Source organism: Gymnodraco acuticeps, unplaced genomic scaffold, assembly GCF_902827175.1.
Source record: "Gymnodraco acuticeps unplaced genomic scaffold, fGymAcu1.1, whole genome shotgun sequence".
NCBI lineage: Eukaryota > Metazoa > Chordata > Actinopteri > Perciformes > Bathydraconidae > Gymnodraco > Gymnodraco acuticeps.
The window spans coordinates 732868-754196 of record NW_022991180.1 but is presented as its reverse complement, the minus strand read 5'-3'; the positions used below and the strand labels follow the sequence as shown (position 1 = coordinate 754196).

The 21329-nt window shown below is 40.6% G+C and overlaps 1 protein-coding gene across 2 annotated transcripts in view; it reads left to right on the top strand.

Annotated features, from left to right (window-relative positions):
• anapc1 (anaphase promoting complex subunit 1) overlaps positions 1–20668 on the top strand; it is an 88663-nt gene extending 67995 nt beyond the window's left edge. For both annotated transcript variants that reach the window (XM_034237842.1, XM_034237841.1), the window contains 10 exons: positions 1381–1467; positions 1996–2113; positions 4928–5005; positions 5227–5294; positions 7446–7584; positions 9088–9174; positions 10755–10850; positions 13294–13483; positions 18024–18155; positions 20012–20668. In XM_034237842.1, the coding sequence (XP_034093733.1) occupies positions 1381–1467; positions 1996–2113; positions 4928–5005; positions 5227–5294; positions 7446–7584; positions 9088–9174; positions 10755–10850; positions 13294–13483; positions 18024–18155; positions 20012–20139 (1123 nt within the window). In that variant the 3' untranslated portion in view covers positions 20140–20668. The remainder of the gene's footprint in view (positions 1–1380; positions 1468–1995; positions 2114–4927; positions 5006–5226; positions 5295–7445; positions 7585–9087; positions 9175–10754; positions 10851–13293; positions 13484–18023; positions 18156–20011) is intronic.
• The last annotated feature ends 661 nt before the right edge of the window (positions 20669–21329 follow it).

Genomic DNA, 21329 nt, shown 5'->3' with positions numbered 1-21329 from the left:
CATAGAAACAATGGCTCCTGCTCTCTCATTACATGTTGCAAATGTTTACCCACCTACAGCCGTAATCAGATCAACCTTTTCATTTCATTCGGATCATGTATTGTTTTCGACCAATCATCTGAAAGTCCACGCAGCTGCAGGGACTCGGTTTGAATGTCATGCACCTTTTGTGTGTATTTATTTGAGTGTTAGAGCGAGTCTGCAGAGGTTAAAGTTGACGCTGCTTTGTTGTCCATGTCTGTCATTCAGTCTTTCACCCGTTTGTATAGAAAATACCTGTTTACATTTGCCTCCACACGTTTCATCATTATGGCCACATCACAGTTTTTTTTCATTCTTTTGTTTTTCCTACGTTTTATTTCTGTTTAGTTCTTTTTTTGTGGCTTTTAATTATTTCTCCCCCTTCCTCCCCTACTTCACTGCGTCTCTCTTTCTGTCTACTCAGTAAGTTTCCCTTCCCTTTTTCCATTTATTTGGGCTTTTTTAAGATGGAAACTGAACTGAAAGTTACTTTTTTTTTCATTCCATACATGGCATTCAGACTGATACTAGCTGCAGAGTACTGTGGGTCTATATTAGCTTATTTCTTGTATTCATGAAGTGACTGCCAAAAGATTTGCTTTAAAATCTTTTCACTGAACACCATTTTTCGCTTTGAATCAAATTATGAAAGGTTAATTTGATACAGATAGAGAAGATAATTCCACAGCTGGCACTTATAACTCAGCATGTGGCAGCTACTGGATACCATATCGCCCCAATGTGCAGTTATGGCAGCAGCATCTGCTATTTGTTTTACTTTTTTAACCATCAACACTGTCAGTTGAAGTTTGTTTGTTTGTTTGTAACTGTTTTGAATTCCCAAGTCTGAAAAACATGCCTGTTTATTTTCACCATAAATAACACACAGTTCTCTTCTGGGGAAAAATAGTATGTCATATTCAGTGTGATTAAAGCTCTTAAACATGCTAAAGATTCCCCAAGTAGCCATTTATTTTAAGAGCAGCAGGCTTTACCTGAGTTGACCGTTTAAAATGAAAGTACCCTCACAATTAACCTTGCACAAAATCCCTTTAATGTCTGATCCAACTTTATTATAATGACTCCATTAGTCAAAGTACACACTGTACTGCCAATTATAATGTTTAAGAGGCTCTGGTGTGGCATGTGATGACGTGAACTAGATTATAACACACACTTGGTTTTACTAACAGAGCAGAGCGTTCATAAAGAAGGGGATTTATATGGACTCTTTTAAAACTTGTTGTTGAGGGTGAAAGACAGTCCTGCATTTATTTGTATAATGAACACTGTAATTTTGTAATATATGCCTGAGTCCGGTGCGTATTTTCAGTTTTTGGGTTTAATTCTGTCTGTTAGGTACACCCTGAGCACCTCCAATTCAGCCATCGCCGCTCTGCTGTGCGCCCTGTACCCACACTTTCCTGCTCACAGCACCGACAACCGGTGAGAACACACACACACACACACACACACACACACACACACACACACACACACACACACACACACACACACACACACACACACACACACACACACACACACACACACACACACACACACACACACACACACACACACACACACACACACACACACACTGTAATAAAAAGACCTCAGTCAAATTGTGTATGTAGTTGCTTTATAAAGGAACATTTTGTTTATGATTGATGGGTGAAAGACATTTAAGATATTAACAAAATACTTGCTGTCAGTCGATCAAGTTTTTCCCCAAAAGGATATTCCTAAAACCTTTTTAAAAAACTAAAATATATGATACAATTATTTATAAACTCGGCAGGTTTTTCAGTTGTTTTTGTAATAGAGAAGCTTCAATCATTATAAAACGATAATGACATGCCTGTTATTCTCTGAATGTGTTACTGTGTCTCTCTTTGTTTTTTCATTGAAAGCTACTAAACTACTACTGTAGTCATTAGCAGAGTGTTGATGTTGTGTGTCTGGCTGCAGCTACCACCTGCAGGCCCTGCGGCACCTGGCTGTTCTGGCTGCAGAGCCGCGGCTGCTGGTGCCCGTGGATGTGGACTCTCTGAAGCCCTGCTACGCCCTCTTAGAGGTCACCTACAAGGTACGTTGCAGCCTATCCTGAGATCCTTTAACCGTGCCTTATCATTGCACTTTTAGCTGCAGCCAATATTTTAATCGCTTTTATGAATTATGTTTTTGTTTGTGGGTTTGTTTTGTTTTGAATTATTATGTTTGAAATGCCTATGTGAAGCACTTTGAATTGCCTCTGTGCCTTTAAATGTTCTATACAAATAAACTAACCTTGAACTTTACGTTCATCAGGTCACACTGACAGCTACACACAAACAGGGCTGCACAGTTAATTTAAATGTTATCATAATTGCAATATGGACTAGTGCAATTTACAAAATATGTGAGAAGGGTTATCTGGAAAAAATAGTGTGGTACTGCAGAGAAGTCCTGGCCTACAAATGTTAATCTACAGACTTAATACAAAATCCTTGTTTGGTACAAAACCTATTCAAAAATCACACCATGATTATTTTTTAACATGTTTCTTAATGAAAATGTGTATGTAATGTTCTCAGAACTGGTCATTCCCTCTTGTCCTTACAGTGCTTAAGTATAGAGCAATCTTTTTTAGCATTGCTTCACCTCCGCAGTACCTTCAACATCCAAAATCTACAAGCTAACATGCCTGACTGAAGCCTTTGTTCCCTTGTTTAATATGTGTAGTGAAACATGAGCAAACACTCAAGTAACATATTTTTCTCTGTATGATGGCATCCACTTCCTTCCTCTCTCTATTGCTCTCTATCTCTGTCACACATGTTGTCAATATCTGCATTTCCTCTTGACGAGCTTTTTGACATGCAACCACACATACTGCTTATATGCTTACACAAACTGTAATGTAGGTGAGAGAAAAAAAAACTTCACGCCTGAAATACTTTTCTGTTTTTCTGTTTGCTAGCATTACTGCTGTCAGCTGGACAGCTTCCTCAAACTGGAGTTGTAATTGGTATATTTTGTTCAAGCAAAGATCAGCTCTTTACCTGTAACCTTAAATTAAGTTCACTCTTTATCGGAAAACGTAAACTACCACTGCATAACAACTACACTGTGGCATCTCATCCACATGTATGCTTTACTTGTTAGGTAAAGCAGTAGATTGATGTGTTTGAGTAGCTAACCAGCTAACATTTATCATTCTTAATGTGATTCCCAATTGCTTCTTTTGAGCAGTCTTCTTTGGGATCGTAAATACACACAAATTGGACATGGGGAAAACATCTCCACATCATTAGTTACAAATAAAGAGGAAAATAAAATAAGAAATATATAATTCAACACAAATGAAATGGTTAATACATTGTTCGAAATAAATACATGACTACAGAGTTAGGTGTTAACACTAAAACGATCCTAACTTGAATATATTTCACTTGCCGCCGTTTAGATAGCAGCGCACATCAAATGCATTTGTTAACAGATTACAATCTAAGGAAGCTCTGTAACGAACTCTCTTAACAAGCAATGTGTTTTCAGAAACATGCACAGTAGTTTGCAGTAAGATAGTGGTCCGGAAAAGTCTTTAAAACTGTTTGGGATTGCTCTGAAAAACGGCATCTTTTAAAATCCAAAAGCCCTCCAGTGAAACGAACGAGGAGTCATGGTGCCTCTTTGTGCCAGTTGGAGCCAATGTGGTTCAGACTTCCGGTTTTGCGTCTCCAAAGTGGCACAGTGTGTCCATTCATTCAGATCACGTGCGCTCTGTCACCACTCTTTCCACATTTGGAGACTCTTTCATAAAAACAACAACCCGTTATAATGTTCGACCAGAAAATGAGACGGTTAAATAAGAACTAGATGTTTTTCCATGTGTTCGATATTTTTACCCTGCTATTATTATCCTCCAGTCTATGTGAAGTGCATCAGCTTTTAAAACATGTACTTTCAACAGCAATTGCTGCAATACCGTAGCTGTGTCTCGACAGATGCAGTAAATAGCTCCTGAATTACAGGAACAGTCATTTCTACATTTCCCTCAGTGAGGTTTTCATGCTGCTTTTTTTAGATGAGGCTATTTGAGAAATCTGTTTTGTTTTAGAAGCACTGTGAGGTTCTGCTGCTTGAAGTTTTGTAGTTGTGAAGTATTTTGATTTTAAGCCATACTGAATATCTTTTATGTTTTTCACAATACTTCTTTAATGTTTGAGTAAACAATCATCCACGTGGCTGTGCTTAAAGTAAAATGTCTGACCTTTAGAGAAAATGGGAAACGCCGAAAATAGTCTAACTGGATTGTAGGTGGAGTTTTATTGGAGGCCTGTGACTGTAAGTTTGCCAATATAAATCCACGATCATGTGGAAACATATTTTAGAGGAAAGTGAATTAGCAGCACCTCCAGGTTTATGACAGGAAATGAGGGGGAGATAAATATGCAAAAGTCATCCCAGGATAGACTCAAACTGAGGAAGTCAGGACCACCTCTGAGAGCATGCCTCACCTCAATTTAATTCATATCTGAAAGCTTAGTGTGACACTGTGAACATCATCAGTGCTTACGTCACTGCTTGTGTGAGCGAAATGCAAATAAATGATACATCTTAAGCTATGGAGGTGTGTTTTTATCTACTGAATGGACATTAAAGACAGTTCGACTCAATCTGAATTAAATTGAATGAAAACATCTTTACATCAATGAAGTTCTGTTTATCTCGAGTCTGTTTTTGGCATCCAGCTATTTTGTTTTACTGCTTCTTAAACCAAATGGTCTCTTTTACTCTTTCATTGATAAAGTACAAAAGCAATACTCACAGCATGGCTATATAGAGTAAGGCAATGCCACATGAAGCCACACTGGGTATCAGTCCAGCTTTGATGCAATGACGCCATTTTCTATTGTTTTAGGAGACAAAGTGGTACGACGAGACAACTGTAGAACTGATGGCTCCCACCATGCTTCCTGAGCTGCACCTCCTCAAAACGGTAAATCCTGAGAACAACAGAGTCTAGTAGAAACGACACTGTTCAGTGTAGCTCCCTCTCTACTGAGGACTAGCTATGTGATATGAATGAAGGATATTGATAAACGCGAAAAGAATATAAACGGCATCAATCACTTAATCACTCAAATGGTTTAAACAAGGCATACCCCCATTTATTAATTATTTTATTTTCTGATGTGTGTGTTCATTTCTTTATTGCAGGTAAAGGTAAAGGGGCCGAGATACTGGGAACTGTCCGTAGACCTCAGCAAGGAAACACAGCATCTAAAGTAAGTATAGAGGGATTCAACAGTGCTTGCATCTAATCAGTCAAATAAAAACCACTAAATAGACAGTGTGTGAAAATGTCTAGGAGTAGAGAGAAACAACATACACCAGTGTAGAATTGGTATAATTATAGGTATTTATTTATATATATAATAGTGGTAACAAAATAATAAAGGCATACAGCCTGGCACAAACAAAGGGCCAAAATACCGGTTGACAACAACCAAAAGAGAGTCTTACAGATTATTCACAGTATTATTCACAGTACACAAAAGGGAAACAAAAACCTCACTTTTAACGTGGTACCCGTAACTGAAAAGGCTGTAGAAAACACAGCTGCTACTAATCGACAGGTGCTAACCGCTAAGCTACCCTGGATCCTATTTACACAATTACACTGCAATATCTACCTAAACACAGAAGCTCTAAGTTAACACGCTGTTAAACAATATAGCTTTCACACAGAAGTCACTAAACCATCACAAGAATATCAAGAGGCTAGAGGCGTCTGTCCCACATCACAGAGCCTCCAGAGTGATAATTGCCCCCAGGCTTTGTAGTCATCTCCAGCAGGTGTGCGCCGGCTGTGCGCTGCGATTGGAGTGCGTCGGGCCCGGCGTGCTCCAATCACAATCTTCAGGGATGGACCAGAGGATGGGCAGCCAATGACGTCAGGGCTACCGCACATCTCACACACACAGCTGAAAACACTCACAGACAGATTACTGAGCAGATATAAGGCGGAGACCGTAACACCCCCCCCCCCCCTTAAGACACAAACTTATAGTTTTGTGAATCAAACACACTAACAAACCTACCTAATAACACACACTAACATCACAAACTCAACCTGGACAATACATCGGCCAACACATTCTCTGAGCCCTGTTTAAGACGGATGTCTTATGTGGTAGTCCCGCACGATCAGAGCCCATCGCATGAGACACTGATCGTGCTTGTGCACGCTAGGGCAGACTACGTAGGGATCGTAACAAAGGAACACGACTATGATTGGCCAAAGGCTGAGTCCTACACAGATCTCAACATGTTGTAGAGCTAACACCAAAACTAGGATGAGTATCTGATAAATTAAACCAACTCTTTTTTTAACAATTACTTACTCACCGCAAGACTGAAATGCTGCGCTATCTCATTCAAATCGTCCTTACGACACCGGTCCAGCTGCTCATAGGACGGACAGACTAAGAAAGACTCAAAATCGAAAAGTGCCATACTCAGATGAACTGCTTACAAACCTTACCAAATTGTTTCCAGCTATAAAAAACCACCTATAACCCCAGGAATTATGTTAAATATCCCGGACGAGCCCCCATGTAAGTTACGCCCCTCTCTAGGAGTAGAGAGAAACAACATACACCAGTGTAGAATTGGTATAATTATAGGTATTTATTTATATATATATATAATAGTGGTAACAAAATAATAAAGGCATACAGCCTGGCACAAACAAAGGGCCAAAATACCGGTTGACAACAACCAACAGAAAGAGTACTCCAAAAGGGAGTCTTACAGATTATTCACAGTATTATTCACAGTACACAAAAGGGAAACAAAAACCTCACTTTTAACGTGGTACCCGTAACTGAAAAGGCTGTAGAAAACACAGCTGCTACTAATCGACAGGTGCTAACCGCTAAGCTACCCTGGATCCTATTTACACAATTACACTGCAATATCTACCTAAACACAGAAGCTCTAAGTTAACACGCTGTTAAACAATATAGCTTTCACACAGAAGTCACTAAACCATCACAAGAATATCAAGCGGCTAGTGGCGTGAGAGTGATAATTGCCCCCAGGCTTTGTAGTCATCTCCAGCAGGTGTGCGCCGGCTGTGTGCTGCGATTGGAGTGCGTCGGGCCCGGCGTGCTCCAATCACAATCTTCAGGGGCGGACCAGAGGATGGGCAGCCAATGACGTCAGGGCTACCGCACATCTCACACACACAGCTGAAAACACTCACAGACAGATTACTGAGCAGATAGAAGGCGGAGACCGTAACAACCTTCTTTGTCTTTTTGTGCCACAGATTGATTAGCAGAATCCCAGGGGAAGCTCTGATCTCATGTATTGACCAATGAGTCGTCAGATGTAAAGGTCAACCTGTCTCTGAATACTTACCTCTCCCTCAGGTCCATCCTGTGCAGAGATGGCGTGTTGTACGTGAAGCTGCGGGCTGGACAGCTGCCCTACAAGGACGACCCTCAGGGCTGGAAGAGCCTGCTGGCTTCAACCGTCAACCGCCGCAACTCTGGAGTCAGAGCGTTCAAGGTGCACACATGGATATCACATGTAGTGCTATGAGGATATAACTGGGATACATATTGTATTTTCCTCTGTGTGTCTATTATTGTGTCTTAGTAGGGGCTTTATATTTAATACGTCCAGCTGTAGATGTTGTCACGCCGTGGCTCAAGGACAGACAAAAGAAGGAGACCACACATGATTCATTTCCAATTAAAGTACATTTACTTAAAGGTGCAAATGCACTTTTTGATGTCTTTTATACATAAATATGTGTCCCCGGTGTGTCAGGAAATAAAACCCTCTCTCTTTTCCTCCGTACCCAAATCTCTAAAAACGGGGCTACAACGGAGCTGATCCAGATTTGCGTCCGATATGACGTAATATCGGAAATGTGGACCCACGGCCCTATCAGAAACGTTGCTATCAGAAACAATGGCCGACTGTTTTGGACGTAATATGGTCTGTGTTCACATTAGCATCGCTAACACTCAGAGCTAACCTGTACTGGAGAGCATGTGTGTGAAGAAGCAGGAAATAAAAAGGAACTCACCTTGTGGTATAACCGGCAAGAGAGAAAGCCTTTGAGCTCCAGACTGTTTCAGAAATACTCCTTGATAATCCATGATATGGCGTTTCATCACGGCAGTATTTAGTTTAGACAGTAGCTGCCGGGTCCCGCATGAGCTCGGCCCCCTCCTTTTTTATTTTTTTAAAGCTTTATACCCAAAATCAGCGCTTTAGAAACAGGAAGTGAAATAGAGGGATATGAGGCATGGCTAGAATGGGTGATCTGTTTGGTATTTTGTGCAAAACACCTCATAGACATGTTTTTTATATATTTGTATATATCTGAGACCTATGCTATTGCCTAAAAATAGGTGACCTTTAAAGAAACAAAGTTAATTAGGAAGTCAGTTAATCAGTAATGTGTGTAGTGTACGGGTATGGGGCCGTCACAATGTTCTGATACATTTTCAGAATAGATTACATCGAACAGTTTATCACGAACAATGTTAATTGGTTTTTCACATGTCGTTGCTGTCAAACAAACTACAGGTCTGAAATGCCCTTAGTTTTGCATTTCATATACCCGGGTTTGAGAGACATTTAAAAACCTAAATCTGCACTAATAACCAGCTATAAATAGACGTGAGTTGAACTGAACTGACCCCCTCTCCAGTGGCTGGATGTGTCCGGTGTTGGCAGGTTGTCACTACAAGTAACGCAGGCCGCTGTGTGTTTGACAGACTATTACTGGTTTCCTGATGGCCTCAGTGTGAGCTGTCAATACACCTGCAGGTCCGCAGGGATACCAACAAAACATTACTGTTTTATTCCTGTCTGTGTCCTTCTCCCCTTTCTCTTTTTGTTTTTATGCATTCATTCTTCAGTGTCTTGACCAACTTTTCTGGCACCCTTTTCTTCCTTACACCATCCTCTTTTGTAACCTTCCTTGCTTCTCTATACATTATTCATGTGCTGTCTCATTAAAATAATTGTGAAATGTTCTTATGTGTGTTTCTGCAGCCTGAAGCCATCTCTACGTTCACCTCAGAGCCGGCCTTGGTCTCATTTGCAGAGTTCTTCTGTAAAACATCTGAAGAAATAAAACAAGTGAGTTGTACACACAAATAGCCGCTTTCATACCAAATACTTTGCCGCACTTAGTTCCCAGCACTTAGTACCCCCATGGAACTAAGAGCCGATCGTGTTCACACCGGAATAAGTTCCCTGAGGGAAGATTAGGCAAATGAAGCCGCTGACGTCACTTCTTCTTCTTCTGCTTTGGGTTTACTGGCAGGCCACAAACAACTTCACGGCGTATACTGCCGCCCGGAATCCCCGGCCGGAAGTCCCCGGAGTTGGGGAAGGCTTCAGTAGAAGCTGCTGGGACTCCCAGCTGCTTCTACTGAAGCCTTCCGAGTAAATCACCAGAACGCCGACAACTCCTCATCACTCCACTGCTCCCATGTTTTTTTTTGTGTTGCCATAAGTTAGTCTCTCTGCGTTGGTGCGTGGGGCTAATGCTAATGCCAGCAAACTTTTTACCACCTCTCTAGCAGGCCCTAAAAAGGGGGTAAAAGTTCTCATGAACTAAGTTCTCTTTTTCCCAGGAACTATCGGAACTAAACGGGAAAAGTACTCCGGTGTGAAAGCGCCTTAGATGTAGCTGAGGCCACTGTTGCTCCTTGATTGCATGCCATCTGCTATTTGATTTTCCATATTGTTTTGTAAAAGGTAATGAACGAAGAGATTACAGTTGTCTCTGGATTAGCTAATTAGTTTCACCTGTGTCTGTGTGGTGTTGATGGAGATCTTGAAAATATCCAGACAAAGACATTTAAACATGACTTAAATGGCCCAAAACAAAATATTAATCTCTGATATGCAGCTGCCTTAAAAGGCTTGGAAACTTAAATGTAGAACACAGAGCAGGCACCAAAGGTTTTTCTGCTGCAAGATGGCAGATGTTTCAGCCTTAAACACAAATGACTATATATAGCACATGTGATTCACTGAGTACCTAAAGAATTTAAATAGATTGTATAGATTGTCATGAACAAATGCTCACTTTGCTTATTAATCACTTGACTCTTATTTTCCGAGTTAAGAGGTGGCTTAAGGTTAATTAGTTGGATTGCACATAGTTCACTGGTTTCAGATTGAAGATTGAAATGGAATAAAATGACTCATTCTGTAGCCTAACATTCGGTAATTGAATTGAATGACATGGCAATTTTCAGTCCTTCAGTTTCATTCAGAAAACCTTTAAGGTCATTTGAAGTCATTAATTTTGTATATAGGAAGCCTGTTTAGAAAAAAGAACTTGATGAAATGCACTTTCTGGTACGTCAGTAGTTGTTGAACTTAAATGTCAAACATTTCCTGAAATTTGAACTCTTACTCCCAAATGAGGAAAAAGTTATATTTTGGCTGCTTTTTCGCAAATTCCTTATGAGGTTATTTATTTGATTAACAGCATATGTGCTCAAATGGAGAGGTGCAAACTGTTTCCAACATAAACTATCATTCAAACTTTTACACACCAAGCTACAATGTCCCTAAAATAACTGAACTATAGGCTCAAATCAAATATAAATGAGTTTGGCATATGAGATTCTAGGAACTGTTTTTTTTTTTTTACTTTTATACGTTTTGAACCGTCACCTAACCTGTGTGTGTCATGTTTGCAGAGAGATGATACTCTCGTGTTGTTCTCGGCGATGCTGTACGAATGTGTGACGCAGGAATGTCCAGAGATGCTGCCCACCTATATTGCTATTGAGCAGGTAACACACACACACACACAAATATGTAAACTTTACTTTAAACAATCTCGCCATTTTTAGTACATAACTTTACCAAGCAACAATAACTTGACGAACAATTGGTAGTTAAAGGGGGAGTTCACGTTTTTTGGTTGTCGGTCTTCAAAAATTGATTTACAAACCGCAGTGAAATTAACTGAAATCATTTGAAAATCATTTATGCTTTAGAGAATGATAGAACAAAATGTAAAACACTTGCAATTTAGGGATTAAAGATAACATTTAAAGTTGAAGGTAGAATTTTGTGAATTGTCAAGCATGAAAAGCTGTTTGCTGGTTGCAATTGTGTTTCATTGTTGCCTATCTCTAGACCAGAACTTATACAAAACTTTCACTAATGCCCCTTTCACACCAACGCGTTTTCAGCTCCGGCTCGGAGCTGGAGCCTGAAAAGTACCGTTTTTTCCTGTTCACACCGCAGAGGCGCCGCTTCTTAGCTCCGGAATCCGGTTCACTTCCAGCTCCAAAAAATTGTCGGTCTAGAGGCAAGAGCTTCGGCGCTAAGAGGCGGCGTCGCTTACGTCTCTCTTACGTCGAGGCGGGTTGAAGTAGATGCTGAAGACCACAAAGAAGTCTTGCATTTCACATGTGATGTTTGTAAAGTTCCAAGTAAAGTCGTCCCTTGTAAAGTCGTCCGATGCCTTCCATTTCGTTTCGTAAGAGGATAACCAAAGCGAACAGCGCTTCAATACAATCGTCCATTGTTGTTGTTGTCGATGTGAGGGATTTCCGCGCGGTTTGGATTTTATGAAGCAGGCACGTAAACGGTGACGTCATGACGCAGCAGCGGCAGCTCTGGGCGGTGTGAACAGAGCGGGAGCAGAAAAGGGAAACCGGAGCTGAACCAGAAAAGCTCCCGCTCGGAGCTAGAAAGGGAAAAGCGCTGGTGTGAAAGCCGCACATGAGAAAAATGCAGCCGTAACATTACTAACGCTGGAGTTATGCTTCTGAGGAAATGTTTGTACATTTATTTTTTTGTAGACCTACACAACTGAAAAACAATTCTGATCAGGTTGAGATACATGTGATGAGTCATACAGTCCACTTTAGAGAAGCCTACATTTTTAATCATGGGAAGGATCTTAAAGGTAGGGTAGGTAAGAATGGAGAAACCAGCTTGAGTGCGCTAGAATTTGAAAGTACGCAGCCGAAATAAATCGGCCACTTCCTTCAGACTTCCTTACAGAGCCCCTCCTCCAACACACACGAACGCGCACATGACCAATGAGGGCACGAGATAAGTTTGTGCACGAGATGGAGGGCTGACAGGCAGGTAGGCCATCCAGTTACTTTAGCCGGGCCGGCTCAGATGATTGGTCGTGCTTTTTACAGCGCTACGGCTTCCTCAGATGACATTTTTTTTAATGTATTTATTGTCAAAGCATTTAATATATTCATTGCTATCGGGATGTTAAGAGCATTCCATGGAATATAACAACAAGTGTTTCTGAAGTGAATTACCTACCCCACCTTTAACATCAACCCAAAAAATTATTTTGCAGTAAAGTTTTCTTTTTATAAACCCATCCAAATAAAAAAACTAGACATATGAAAACATATGATTTCTACCTCAGGTATCTCCACTTTTCGGGGCCTCAGTTCCTCTAATTAAGGATGTTGTCAACCTTTAGGCTCGCTCGTGTGAAATATCTTGTGATAAAAATCTATTCTGCGTTCGGCTCATGGCTCAGTGGGTAAGACTAAGTCCATGAGGTGGGGCTGAATCCGGGGCCTGCAGTCATTTAACACAGTGATTCTCAAACTTTTTTCAATAATGTACCCCCTTTGAAAAGAATATTCAGCCATGTACCCCCTGATCAGTGCAAAAACTATTTGTTAGGGGAAAAAAGCCTATATAAAGAGGTACAGTACAGCCTTGCACCATCAGTGTCTGATTTATTAAAACAACAACCTTGTAACTGAGAAACACTTAAATGCTACATTTCAAATGTTTACAATCCATCACTAAATTCATGGCAAACCAATTTTAACATCATGCAATAACACTAAGACGACATTAGTTGCATTGAACTGATCTTTTTAATAAATTGTACTTACAATGTAGTGAGAAACATGGGCTTGAGCTTCACTGAGGATCTTTGTCATTCTGACAGGGAGGCAAACTTCAGTTATTACACTTCGTGTTTTGAAATATGTGTAACTCTAGTCTATTAATATAAAACCCACACTGCTCACTGCTTCTTTTTTTCATTAACATAAAATAAATCTCACGTACTCCAACGTACCCCTAGGGGTCCGCGTACCCCCATTTGAGAACCACTGCTTTAACACATATCATCCCCTCTATCTCAACATGACTCACTTTAAATGCTAAACTGTCCAAAACCATTTCCCTTCTTCCCATGTGCCGGTACGTTACCCTGTGCTCGCTGCTGTCTCCCAGGCGGTGGGGGCTCTGCGTCGGAGGGATCTGCTCCAGACCTTCCCCCTGTGGCAGATGCGTCTGGTGGTGGAGCTGTGGGACAGCCGGGTGCAGCGGGGGCCCAACAACCGCCACGACGCGCTGCTCACCTCCGAGTTCCTGCCCGTCATGAAGAACATGGTGGATGTGGCACTGGACAGCTGGCTCAAAGGTGAGGAGGACTGTGTGTGTGTGTGCATAGGAAGGCATATAAAAAAAATTCACAGAAGGGGCACAAAATACCAAATATGTACTGAAAATGACTATAATATTGCCTCTTTAAAACCCATTAAAGCTTTTAAGGCGAGACACGGCAGGCAAAAACATCGTTTTTCAAGTACTGGTCAATTTTGAGATTTTGTGCTATTTTGATTCCATAACATGTTGTCTTTCAGGCTTTTGGAAGGAAAACGTACAAAATACACATTTAAGTGTTTATTTTACTATAGTTTGTCTATTTGCGTCTGTAGATTTCTCCTAAATTCACCAAAAGTTATCATTCTAACGTAACATAAAGTACCGCGACCGCTGTGTGCACCATGTCAACAGAGGTATCGCTGGAAAGCTGTGTCTCTCCTGCACAATCTCATCGGATCCAAATATGGTCATTTCCTTTGTATCAGCAACCAATCGTGAAAGCACAAAGGGGTCTTAAACCAAGAAACGAAATCTCATTGGCTGGTGTCAATTTCTGACAACGTGATTCGTTCAGATGCGTCACGTGATGTGCTAAAACACTTCCTGGTTAGCTTTCAGCTAGAAATTGAAATCTCAAAATGCCAAAAGAACAGCGAAAAAAACGTTCACAGAGAAGACGACAACAATTGTCACTTGCACGAAGCAAGGTTATATAAAAAAAAATGACCCTGAACATGAAATACCTTCACGGAGTGCGTCGATGCGCAAGCTGTCATCCAAAGAACAGGAGGGTTTAGCGAGCGCCTCACTGCAATCTTTAAAGGTCGTTTTCTCAAAATGAGTTTTTTCTCCTACTCTGAGTTCGAAATGTCAACTTCAGTAGCACGTACATACACCAAACCTTCCAGTTATATTCCTATCAATATTATGAAGGCTTTTACAGAAGGGTTTGTTCATATATAATTCATAGCCTGAATTATACAACATTGTATACCTAAAAACATGGCGAAAATGGATATTTTAGGGCTGTTGACAGTATTTTCTGATTTATGGAATGATAAAAAGAGATATCCAATATCCCTTCTGTAAAAGCCTTAGATACTAATATGACTACAAAATCAAACAAGAATTTTGAATCTGGCTATATCCAAAGTTCAGATTTCGATTCCTGAAATGTGTTAAAATATGTGCATATTTAATGAGATAATGGATAATTTGCATATTTAAACATGCTATTTCAGAAAACTTGTAATACAAAAGACAATTTCCTTATTGTAAGTAATTAACTGGAGAAATGTCTAGCTGATACCTTTTGTTTAGAGTTTTGAGAGGTCCTGATAATTTATTCCGGTAAATTACTCTGACCTACTAATTGACCTTTCCGAAGATTATTGAGTCTATGTAAGTTTGCTGCTTGGCTCAGATCCACCAACGTCAGCAAGATCTCACCTCTTCCTAACCCCCCCGAAGAACCAGGTTCAATTAACTGCTGTTTCAATTCAGACAACTCTTTTTTAATCTGTTTAAGCGATCCCGAAGGATTTTGATATCAGTAAATGGAGTGTGCTCCTACCTAAGTGTGTGTGGCAGGGTGCAGTCTTACCTTTGACGCAGGAGAGGAGGGCACAGGTGTCTTTTAAAGGATCCCAATCCAACTGGTGGGATTCAGTTTATTTGAAGAAAAATAGGTCCAAACTAATACAGGGTTTTTACCTTCTCTCTCACAACATTATAATCATACTAACAAAAAAACCGTGCTGTGATCATGTTCAAATGAAACTTTAATTCACAGTCTTACATTTATTACCAAAATGTTTTAATTTCAACTGCCCATTTCAGTTGTGACATTTTAAAATTCTCCCGATAGAATTTAGAGGTATTTCCTCATAAAAAGACCGGTGACAATAAAAAGCGCATTCAACTTTCCATTCACCCATTTATTCACATCAGTTTCATACCGTTTTTTCCGACACAGACGGCGGATTAACACTCAAAAACCCATACCTCTCAGCAAAATTCGGGGGACCAGATTTCCCCACAGGTCGCGGTATTTATAAAGGTTCATACACACATCTCTCATCAAATCATTCCACTCAGCCAACAACCAATAAATTCGAGAGATATTTACCCCATCTAGAAGGACCTTACCGAGAGCTATTAACCCAGCTCTGAAGCACACAGCCTACCGGGAGAGAGTCTACCAGGGGTCACCCCCCCTCTCTCGCGCTCTCTCAAAAAACCAGTCTCTTTATGCTAAAAAAAACTGGATCCTAAACCCAAAAAAACAAACTCCTCTTCACGTAATTTGTGAAGAACTGCGCATGTCCTATAATGTACAAGGCTGAACATGCCTCAACATGTTCCACAGCTGTTATGGGATAAGACACCCTTTCATATGAGGTAAAAAGGACATGAACTCTCTTTGGCCTCTTAATGTTTCTCCCCTTAGTGTGAAGCCCCCCCCCCTTCCCTGTGGACTGCTGCCAGAGGAGAGGAAGAAAACTCAACCTAAACACCACTTTGTTTTGTTTATACTGTAACTATAGAAAACCTAAAATATGAAGCATTTTCATTGTGGGTTATACAAGAATATAATTGATTATATTTGATTATAACTAACTTTCGTTTTTAAGTATTAAACATACTATGAAAACTCACAACACCCTCTTTTCAAAACGCAAAGTTATCAAAATAGCAACAGAAAAAATTGTAAGCATAGATACATATTCAAAAACCGTCAAGAAGCATTCTCATTATGGGTTTATACAAGAATATGATTGATATATGATTTATAATTAACTTTCGTTTTTAAGTATTCACTTCATACCATGATCTCAATTTACTTTCGTTTTAAGTATTCACTTCATATGAAGATCTCAACACTTTAAGTTAAAAAAATTACCCTATTCACCTGGGGTGTCTCGCCTTAAAGGGGTAATATACTCCTTATTCTTAAAGGTCCCATGTCATGGCCATTTCTACTGATCATAATTCCATTGTTGAGGTCTACTAGAATAGATTTATATTGTGCAATTTTCCAAACTCACATTAGTTTCTCATACAGCATCTCTGTATGTGTATTCACTCTCTGTCCTAAACGGCTTGTTGGAGCTCCTGCCCCCCCCTCCCTGCGAGACACAGCAAAACGAAACACACACACACACCCGCAGCCTGGCTGGGAGTTTGTGTGTGTGCCCAGGCTGAGTTCCGCGGTGTCTCGCCGACACATCAGTGAGCCGGCTCACAGTGTCCCGCTCCTCGCAGCAGCGAGCCTCGCAACGTCCCACCGAGTGTGTGAGTGTGTGTGTGTGTGAGGAAGTCCGCGGATTGGTCGAAACGTCACGGCTCCGCGGACGTAACGTCACTATACCCGAAATACGTCACTATACCCAAGAAGTAAACAATGGAAAAAGAGATATCTCCAACGAGGCGTTCTGGGGCAGCATAGACAGTTTTATTCGCTACAGGGTGTACTTTGAGGATTTGTGACTCTGCAGACCGTTTACATGCCGAAAAAGCTACATAACACACAAGGGGACGGGTAATAACCAGAAAAGCATGACTTTAAATGTCAGGCAGGTCAGGGAGTTAAAGTCCCTCTACAGGAAACCTGCGTCAGCTGAAAGTGAGAAAGCCTTCCTCAAACAGTTCACATCTCATATAAATGTTGATCAGACGAGCGAGAGGAGTCATTTCTTAACATTAACTTAAGGAATTCACATTTTGGGAGTGGAGAAAACGAATCGTTGACTATGTGTTTCAGCTGGATTTCCTGTAAAGGGTGTAGCACGATAATTACTGACAGCCTGTGTATCACTCCAACAAACACACATTCCATACCTTACTTGCGTGCACACACACACACAAACACACACAGACACCCACACACTTACAATAATAAATGCACACTGAGAGGCATGGGAAACAGGTGACTGCTGTCATGGTAACAGTTCAAACATGCCTTTACTTTCATTTCTCATGAAGACTTTGGCAGACATTTCAAAGGAAAAACAAACTAGCAACTAGCTTGACATCAACTTTCAGGAATGTTGCTTTTGACTGGAAGTCACACATGATGAAATAGGTTTTCTGATACAAACCTGTTTTGTAGGATTTTTTGTTTCTACTTGGTTCCATTTGTCTTTCTCAGAGGTCCTTCTTTTTCGATAAAATACTGGAAGTGTTTTACAGACAGAGAACTATCCTAAGGGATGCAGTTTCGAGGAGTTTTAGTTTATATGGTTTTATCTAAGTGTTCCAGTTTGTGTTTAAAAAATAGTTTATTATTTACTGTCTTTATTTTGGTTTCTATTTAAAATCCAAATGAATTCAGATGAGGCATTATAAATCTAGTTTCCCCCTGTGCGCAGATTGTATTTACTGGCCAACAGTGATGTGAGCAAACGTGTTTGATCAAATGTTTTTACATCTCACACCCTTTTTTTTGTCAATCATAAACCTGCTTTTAAATGTGTCTTTTATTTGTATCCTGATTAAAAAAGACATTCATTTATTTAAATCCCACCTGTAGGTACACCTGATAAAACATTGTGTGCCTTGTTTGTGTTTCCTAGAGAACAGCTCAGTGTTGAGGTCCTACATGAGGGGCGAGGCCCTCCCTCAGAACGGACAGTCCATGGCGCTGGCCTGCTTCCTGGTGTACCGCTCCATCCCCTGCCTCAGGAACACACACACTCAGCTGGAGAGTAAGACACACTCGCTCCTCTCACTGAACCTCACCTGAGTGTATTTGCATGTTAACACGTCCGGTTCACACAGCAGCAGGAATAAAAGCTCTCTTCAACTCCTGCTGCCGTTAGCTTACTCAGTGGTGAAAGTAACTAAAGGTATTTCATTTAATAATAATTATACGTTTATTTATTATAGCACCTTTAACAGAAATGGAATTCACAAAGTGCTTCACAAGTAAGAACAAAAGTAAAAATGAAGACCACAGAAATATGAATACAATAACCACATGAGGCAGAAATGTAAGGTCAACATAAAAACAAAACACAGACCACGTGGAGTCCTGAAAGGAACAGACATAAGAACAGAACACATCACACACAGTTCAAGTAGACAAAAAAGCCAATGTAAAAAGATGGGTCGTCAGTAGTTTTTTAAAAGCTTCTACAGAGACTGCAGAGCGGAGGACTATAGGGAGAGAGTTCCACAGTGTTGTTAAGATTTGATGGTACTTGTACTTTACATAAGTATATCTACTTTATGCTGCTTTATACTTTATACTAGGGCTGTCAGTCGATTAAAATATTTCATCGCGATCAATCGCATGATGTCCATAGTTAATCGCGATTAATCGCACATTTTTTATCTGTTCTAAATGTACCTTAGAGGAATATTTTTCAAGTTTTTAATACTCTTATCAACATATGAGTGGACAAATATGCTTTATGCAAATGTTTGTTTATTATCGTTGGAACAATGACAAATATTCTCCTGAATATTCTCAACACAACAACCTGGAACCTCTCTCTCTCTATCTTACACTCTCTCCCAACCCAGTCTACTTCTCTGCACTGAGCCAGTTGCTCAAACAGACAAGCCTGTTTACAGTTGTCGGCGAAATGCCGCTCCTCTGTCTTCATAACAGTCAAAGCATGAGACTGAAGTTCCCACTGTGGGTCAAAATAACGCCCTGTGATGTGCAGTCGACACGTTGGATGCGATCCGAATGATCTCACGCAGCCCCTCGTCCTCCACAATGTTAAGCTGTAGTCACCCATTTAGCTATCGCTGTTGTTGTCCAGGCGTCTCCCCGGCAAAGCGTGGTCTGCCGCAAGCGAGCAGCAGGAGCGGGGCTGTCAGCATCAGCTGTGGGCGTGGCTTGCTGTTTAAAACACCTTTTTTTGTATCCATATCTCTCGCTAGAATCTCCCACCATCCAACTAACAACAACAACAACAACAACAACGTCAAGCCTTTGGTCTCTGAAACTACGGGGCGGGCCAAGGACAAATACACATGCGTTAATCGCACGTTAAAATAATTAGTGGCGTTATTAACGCGTTAACTTGACAGCCCTACTTTATACACTTATACAAGTTACTTTATACAGTAACAAACGAGCATTTGCTGTTTACACTTCTCAGATTGTGTCATTATCAACTGTTAAATATGAAATAAAGCAAAGATTAGGCAAAGTGCTTTGTTCTAAACCTTTGTCAACTTTCTTCTGGCATTAATGATCTAATGATTCCCCTAAGTTTTAACTTGTGGTTGTCACTTCACTACCGACAGTATACTTGATATACAAATAGTTCAAACTAGCTCCATCTCAGACTAACAGAGTATTTATAAATTAGAAGTACTTTGACAAATGAATGAACTTACTTTTATCAAGTTACAAGATTGAATTAAATGTGTGCTGGAGGATATAACTTGGCAAAGAGAGCATACAAAAATTTCAACATCAATAATAACTAAATGTTTATGACCCCACATAGCTGTCTGGTGTCTCCTTAAGCCAATCCCCATCCCAACATCCTCACGCAGGACTCTTCTGATGCTCCCTCCTCTCTCCTCTCTCCTCTCTCTGCAGGCTGCAGCTCTCTGGGAGATGTGTTGTCTCGTAGCAGCCAGTTGAGGATCCCTCTCAGAGATCTACTGCGACTGGTTCCCGTCCTGCTGGGCTCTGCCTCCGGAGCATTCCCTCTGCAAGCATTTTGATCCCGATGCTCAGTACTAGTCACCTGGCTAGCTCCCTCTCACAGGTGCTCTTCGTAACCGTACGTTCCCACTGCGAGCACAGGTAGGATCTGATTTCTGTAACACCTGCGAGTGTGTGCAGGAAAGGGAACAACGTAACGGGTGTCCTGCCTCTGAGATGAACTGTTTGGAAAACACAGACTTTGTTTTCTTCTCAGTCACTAATTAGTAGAGTTTTGTAAAATAATGTTGCCATTTAGTTAGTTTTTTACAGCATGAAGACATTAGGCTGCAGTAATGATGCAGCACATGTGCCATTTCTTTGGTACAACAAATCCAGTACCGTGGCTTTTTTTAGATGGGTGCCTCTTCCTCAATGTTCCAACAGAAAACACATTTTCTCCACCGCCAAACAAGGACAGAAAGGACCGGTCAGTACGATGGAAGGATTCGCCTGTAGTTGTATTGATGTTGCCTGTGAGCTCAGGCCACTGTGTTCTGTCAACGAGAAGGCAGGGGCTATCAAATAAAAAAGTACCTGCACACTTGATGTTACTGTGAGTAATTATGTGTCTACATTTCCCAGTCAGCCAGTTCTGGTGCTGATCCGGACGACTTCCTTTTTATTTGTACTCATAGTATGTCCGCTTAGTTGAATTACACTACTTTAGCTGAAACTGCTCAGGCTTCTTAAAGCGTGGTCCATCATGTCTTTAGTATTTTACACAGATGTCGTTGTGGTTACGATCAAAATTCACGGTGGGTTTTCCGGGTGGTTCCCTGCATTAAGGGAGTCCCCTGATCTGCTGTAATACAACACTTTTTTAAAGACGGAATATACTCTTTTTTGCACAAAAGTTGTCTTTCATTGCGTTTGTGTTTTTGTCAAACAAACCAAATAACACCTTTTAAATTGCTTTGTGCTTTGCTGACAGCTCTGATCATCTGGCCTGTAATGAAGCTGCTTGCCTCTAATGTTTGTTATTTAGGCAAAGTAATACAACGAGAAACCACGTTCATGAAAATAACAATAAACAAATACTTATTTTAGCAGACCCAAGTGCCCAAAATACGCTTATTCAAACCACTTAACCTAAAATGGTGAGGGCTGCTAAAAACCAGACAAATATTATAAGAGTTTGTAAAAAAAACGGTGAAAGACTGCTTCTGTTATGTGCAGGAAAGATTACAAATGTTGCCGATGGGAATAA